Genomic DNA, 5,446 nt, shown 5'->3' with positions numbered 1-5,446 from the left:
CCAAACAACAAAATCCAATGTCAGAAACGAATGCGGATCAGAAGGAGCATCATAGCAAGTTCAATGAGAAGGGGAAAAAATAACAGTGTTAACACACCTTAAAAGTATTATCATCAGGAAACATCTCAAGTGCCTGACCCCTGGTCACTTCAATCCTTTCAAATGGATGTCCCTCCTGAGATGTCAGAGGTATAAACTCAATTCACGTTTATGAAAAGCTTTGTAAAAGAAGCAAAGATATATACTGTAAGGAGAAATACAGAGTTATCAAAAATAAAGATATCACAAGACTGAATAAGAAGCAGTACTCGAGCATCCCCTGCTTCAGTGTCGGGAAAGTGTTGCTCGTTTAAGCCCAGATCGCCATAGAATGCATCGTAGAAGAAACCCTGTATACGAAAATCAATACCATCAGACAACCAAACAAATAATAGAGAGGCAAGCACAAGCACAAGCACAAGCACAAGCACAAACACAAACACAAACACAAACACAAACACAAACACAAAAAGAATCGCTGCAGGCTCTTAGTCTTACCTCATCTCTAGCTTTGCAGGGTCCAATGCACAGCTTACAACCATACTCCTGTTCGAGAACCTGCAGCAAAGATCATGGTCAATGTTTTCCACAATCAAGACGAGATTAAAAAGTGTTTTTACCTGGGCGAGAATGTGAGCGCTAGAACGCCAGAAAGTATCACGGCCTTTGTCGCTGTCAAAACTGAAAAACTCAAGCGAACAATCAGCTTCCAGTGGCCTATTCATGTCCCAGAGGACATCGTTTACCGAAGAAATCAGCGCTGAGTTTGCCAATTCCACAGAAATTTGCCTCGCGATTTCTGCTGGAGTCGTCTCCCATCTCTTCCCTTCTTTCACGTTTCCACCATCTCGAATTGTAACCCTAATTAAGTTCACAGCAGAAAAACATTACTGTAACCCTAGCTACGCAAGTATATATCAGCATCTATTGTATTTACTTGATAGGATCGTGTGGCCGAGACTGAATCTCCGCGAGCTGCTTCGCTTGGAACTCCTCGAAGAGCCTGATACGCTTCTCGATGACGGCTGAGAGATAAGCCTCGTCCCTGGGATGTTCATCCGCCATCGTTGGACTTGGAGGAGCACAGAAAGTGACGAAAGGCGAAGGGATGATTGATTCCGTGCAATTTTAAAACGACGGGACGATTTTTTTCAATAACTCTTTTCTTTTTTCAAATAAAAAGAATTTAGTTGTTGTCCAAAAAAAAAAAAGATTTTAATTAATTTACCTATTTTCACAGATTTAATTCCTTTGCTACTACAGATTTGTTGTTTCTTTTCTTTAATTCTAATTGATTTACATGTATATTTTCTGGCAGATTTCTTTCATTTTCAACAAATTTATTTGGTAACTTTTGACTGATTTATTTTCCTTTCTTCCCAAAGTTTAATTCTAACTAAAATCGTACCCTCTTTTTCAAAAAAAAAAAAAAAAAACTAAAATCGTACCTATAGAAGTTCAGTTACAAAAAAAAAATGTATCTTTAACCTTTTGAGTGCCTTGCTGGCGCCAGCGTTGAGTTGTTATAGATTCGGTCCCCCTTGTGTTGCATATCAATTGGCATAGCTTTAACCTTTTGAGTTGGTCTTATTAAACGTACTTATTAGAGTTTGAGTTGTTATTAGATTCGGTTCCGCTCTTGTGTTGCAGATGCATGATAAGGCTGTGAAACTAAAACTATATGCTGAGACGGCTGTGAATAGTTTTCTGAAGAAAACAGGGGAAGGTGCTCAGTAAAGAGCATATCAATTGACATAGCTTTAGCTACTACACTACCTTTATCTAAGTCGATATAAGTTTTGTTGTCTTTTTACAAAGTTCATGATTGACCGCCTCTTAGGTTATACAGACAAAAGCTCATGATAGTTTAACTAACGCAAGTACGTAATGCGTGTTATTGTTATGCCTGTGCAGATATCAAATTAAGTCTAACATAAGATAACAAAAAAAAGAGATGAGAGATCAGAAGAGGAAGACGATAGAGGAGAGTGAGAGTTTAAATACTTTTTGATTTATTGTTTTCATACCTTTTCCACACTTAGGTTTCTGATACTTAAAAGACATATTGAAATATAAAACAACAACATTTTATTTAAAATACGGAGCACTAGTAGAGACTCTCCCTCGAGCAGAGTCTTCAGTTCTTTTCCATATTTCTTAGCCACTTTGAACAGATCCAGCCTTCCTTGCAAAGCTTGGGTCGTCTATGATCGAAGCCCATCTTTGGCAAACAAGTCGAAAGCTTCTAAGATCATCCACAGTCGACTTCTGGAAAATCTTTACCAACATGGACGTAGAAATATCTTTCATCTTATTTTATCTTTTTTTGAATTGTTGGTGTTGGGCTGCGTCGTGTATTTATACCAACTAAGATGCGATGCACTTAACATCGAGTGTAATGGTATATTTTAATGTTAGGTGCATCAACCTTTCAAATATCACATAAGTGAAATGTCAACAAATTTGAATATAATATTTTTTATCTTATTGCATATGAAAATACAATTAATGTGTATCTATATAATATTAAAGTAAGAGTATTTGTGAAAACTATAGTTTAAGCAAAATATGTTTCATAATTTTTTTGCCGCGAATATAAGACATCCATTTCGTTGATACGCAAGTATATTATACAACTTATATATGTTCTGTGTAAAGTATGTTATGCCAAATGGAATAAGCAAAAATATGTTTCAATTTTTTTTCTTGATTCTAAAGCATGTTTATCGGTAATACTGAAGTATATTAGATCACTTATGTATGTGATTGTGTTTTATTTGATAATAATATTCAGTTGGCTTCTGCTTCGTGGGATTCACTGTAACAAAACAAGTCCACTTTTAATTTTTGAAAGGATAATTCCAGATTAAATAAGATGAGTACTCTATCAAGTACGCATATGTATTTTCTTCCAAAATATAAGAACATAATATCCAACTATAATTTTTTTATTAAGAAAAAGATTAGAGGAAATGTTAGAAAATACTCTTATATAAGAGATTAATATATTTTATGAATATATTTAAATTTTAGTTAACTCTAAAAAAAATCTCAAAATCAATATTTTATTTTCTAAGATGTACGTGAGAAATGGTTTTTATATAAATCCATGCTAACAGTTAAATTATATATTTAAATTATCACATCAAAATATCACGTCTTCGATCCATTTTAGCTTTTGGCTCTTTAGGCAATTCCGTGTATAAACCAAATTCATTACTTATGTGGAAGTTCGAAGGAATCAGCTCTAACCAAACAAACTATTTACCTTTTCCCTCTTTTGCATCTCATTTACTATAGGGGATACGAACGATCGACTACCTAATTCATTTGTTCGGAGGTTAGCTGGAAAATGTACATATTTAGCTACATTACAATACATATCACTTTAATTACCCGAACAAATTATTTACCGAAAAAAAACTTTTGAATTAAGTCTTTACGCGTCATAATTAAAAAAAAAATAGATAAGCAGAGGTTTTGAAAAACAAGGTTTGGTTGTTTAAATTATTTCAAATTCAGATAATTTATTAACACAATAAATTTATTATTAAGATCATTCAAACCAAATAATAACCTTTTTAACCCTTTTCTCGAGAAAAAAAAGTAGAATTATATTTTCTTTTAAATAAAACCAAATAATAACTTCCAACGTTACAATCCAGTTGAACTGTTAAGAAATGACCCTTTGTTCTGTTTTGAGTAAAACCTATAGAAGTTCGGTTACAAAAAATTATCTTTAACCTTTTTTTAATGCCTTATTAAACGTACTTATTAGCGTTTGAGTTGTTATAGATTCGGTCCCCCTTGTGTTGCAGATGCATGATAAGGCTGTGAAACTAACTATATGCTGAACTAGCTGATGAGATGGCTGTGAATAGTTTTCTGATCTCAAAGGATTCGCCAACCAGCTATTTCATAGCGAGACTCTGAAGAAAACATAGGAAGGTGCTCTAAGGAGCATATCAATTGACATAGCTTTAACAACTAGACTACCTTTATCTAAGTCGATATCTTATACATAAGTTTTGTTGTCTTTTACAAAGTTCATGATTGACCGCATCTTAGGTTATACAGACAAAAGTTCATGATTGATTCATAGTTTAACTAACGCGAGTATTTGATGCGTGTTATTGTTATGCTTATGCAGATAGAATATAGCTACATATTCTAAACATACAGAATATCAAAGTCAGAACATAAGATTAAAGTCGCAACATAAGATTAAAAGTCAGAACATAAGATCAAAGTCAGAACATAAGATTAAAAACTAAAGTCAGAACATACAGAATATCTTTCTTTTTTTGTGCACGAGCATAAAGAATAGGGACGTCTTCTGAATTTCTTTCATTACATGGGACAACTCCTCCTGTCTTGGCCCACCGTGTTACAGGTTCCTAGGATCTCTGGCCTTCTCAACCTGGGCCCCTCATCTTTGTTACTATCGTAAAAACTAAAAACGGCTTCTCTGGTCCATTCTTTGACCACTAGTGTGTTTACAAATTCTGTAAAATGTAACACCTTGCCACATCACCAAAGTGTAAGCAAGAAAAAAAAAGATTAAAAACTATAGTTACCCGATGTGATCTACTCAAAGATAGAAAAAAACTACCATTCCACACGCTGCTAACTACCATTCCACTCGCTGTTAACTACTAAAATTTTATGCTACTTGCGTTTTCTATAAATATCAAACCACAGCTCTATCTCGAACACGATCTGCTCTCATTTTAGAAAAATGTCTAAAATAATCGTTTTAAAATGCGTCGGTCACAATCCCAAGGATTTCGAGCTGGAAGAAGCGGTGGCGGTGCAATTCGGGTGTATCAAGGACCTGTTCCACAGTGACTTCGATGCCGAAAGCAAGATAGTAGTCGACGTTCCCGTGAAATTCAACAGCTACATCATAGGACGGATAGTGGAATTCTGCAGTAGCCGAGCCAGCTTTTCAAGCGACAGGGCGTACTGGGAGCAAGATTTTTTCCATCCATGCAGAGAACCAAACCAAAGGAAGCGAAAGGAGCTTATCGCAATGATGGAGGTATTGAATTTTCTCAGCTTGTTTTCTTTTTTTGGGGTTTATGGGGAATTCTTCTTTGGTTTCATTTGTTTTATATTTTGATTTTCAGGCGTCTGAATACCTGGGTATGGAATCGCTCGTGGAACTCACCACCCAGTCATTGGCAAATTATCTCAAAGGCAAGAATCCCCTCACCATTCGATCTTTGTGGAAGGTGGAAGGCGACCTCACTGCTGAGGAGGAAGCTAAGGCGTTGGCGATGGGCGTGGCAAAATTAGGACATTAAGTCCATTGATGCTCTACAAAATCTTATGTGATTACTGAAGTCTGAAGAAGTTTGTCCAAGTGTCGTTTGTTTGAAGTCAAAAATAAAGATGTAGTAGGATT

At 35.3% G+C, this 5,446-nt stretch overlaps 2 protein-coding genes across 2 annotated transcripts in view; one reads left to right on the top strand and one right to left on the bottom strand.

The window, feature by feature from the left end:
- LOC106308205 (threonine--tRNA ligase, mitochondrial-like) overlaps positions 1–1,178 on the bottom strand; it is a 4,285-nt gene extending 3,107 nt beyond the window's left edge. The window contains exons 1-6 of the mRNA XM_013745341.1: positions 977–1,178; positions 660–900; positions 538–597; positions 309–389; positions 96–175; positions 58–63 (exon numbers count right to left, since the gene is read on the bottom strand). Coding sequence (XP_013600795.1) covers positions 58–63; positions 96–175; positions 309–389; positions 538–597; positions 660–900; positions 977–1,104 — 596 coding nt within the window. The 5' untranslated portion in view covers positions 1,105–1,178. The remainder of the gene's footprint in view (positions 1–57; positions 64–95; positions 176–308; positions 390–537; positions 598–659; positions 901–976) is intronic.
- Positions 1,179–4,772: 3,594 nt separating this feature from the next.
- Positions 4,773–5,446, top strand: LOC106311378 (SKP1-like protein 5). Its single transcript, XM_013748568.1, has 2 exons — positions 4,773–5,080; positions 5,169–5,446. The coding sequence occupies exons 1-2, from the start codon at positions 4,778–4,780 to the stop codon at positions 5,343–5,345; spliced, it is 480 nt and encodes a 159-aa protein (XP_013604022.1). The 5' UTR covers positions 4,773–4,777; the 3' UTR covers positions 5,346–5,446.

The sequence above is a fragment of the Brassica oleracea genome, chromosome C8 (genome assembly GCF_000695525.1).
Source record: "Brassica oleracea var. oleracea cultivar TO1000 chromosome C8, BOL, whole genome shotgun sequence".
In the NCBI taxonomy this organism is placed as follows: Eukaryota; Viridiplantae; Streptophyta; class Magnoliopsida; order Brassicales; family Brassicaceae; genus Brassica; species Brassica oleracea.
Note: the sequence above shows the minus strand (reverse complement) of the source record. Positions and strands in the feature narration are given on the sequence as shown.

Excerpts from the sequence above, each read along its gene's own strand:
- LOC106311378 (XM_013748568.1), top strand. The coding sequence starts at position 4,778 with ATGTCTAAAATAATCGTTTTAAAATGCGTCGGTCACAATCCCAAGGAT. Across the intron at positions 5,081-5,168 it reads AGCTTATCGCAATGATGGAG|GCGTCTGAATACCTGGGTAT; the intron begins GTATTGAATTTT and ends TTTGATTTTCAG.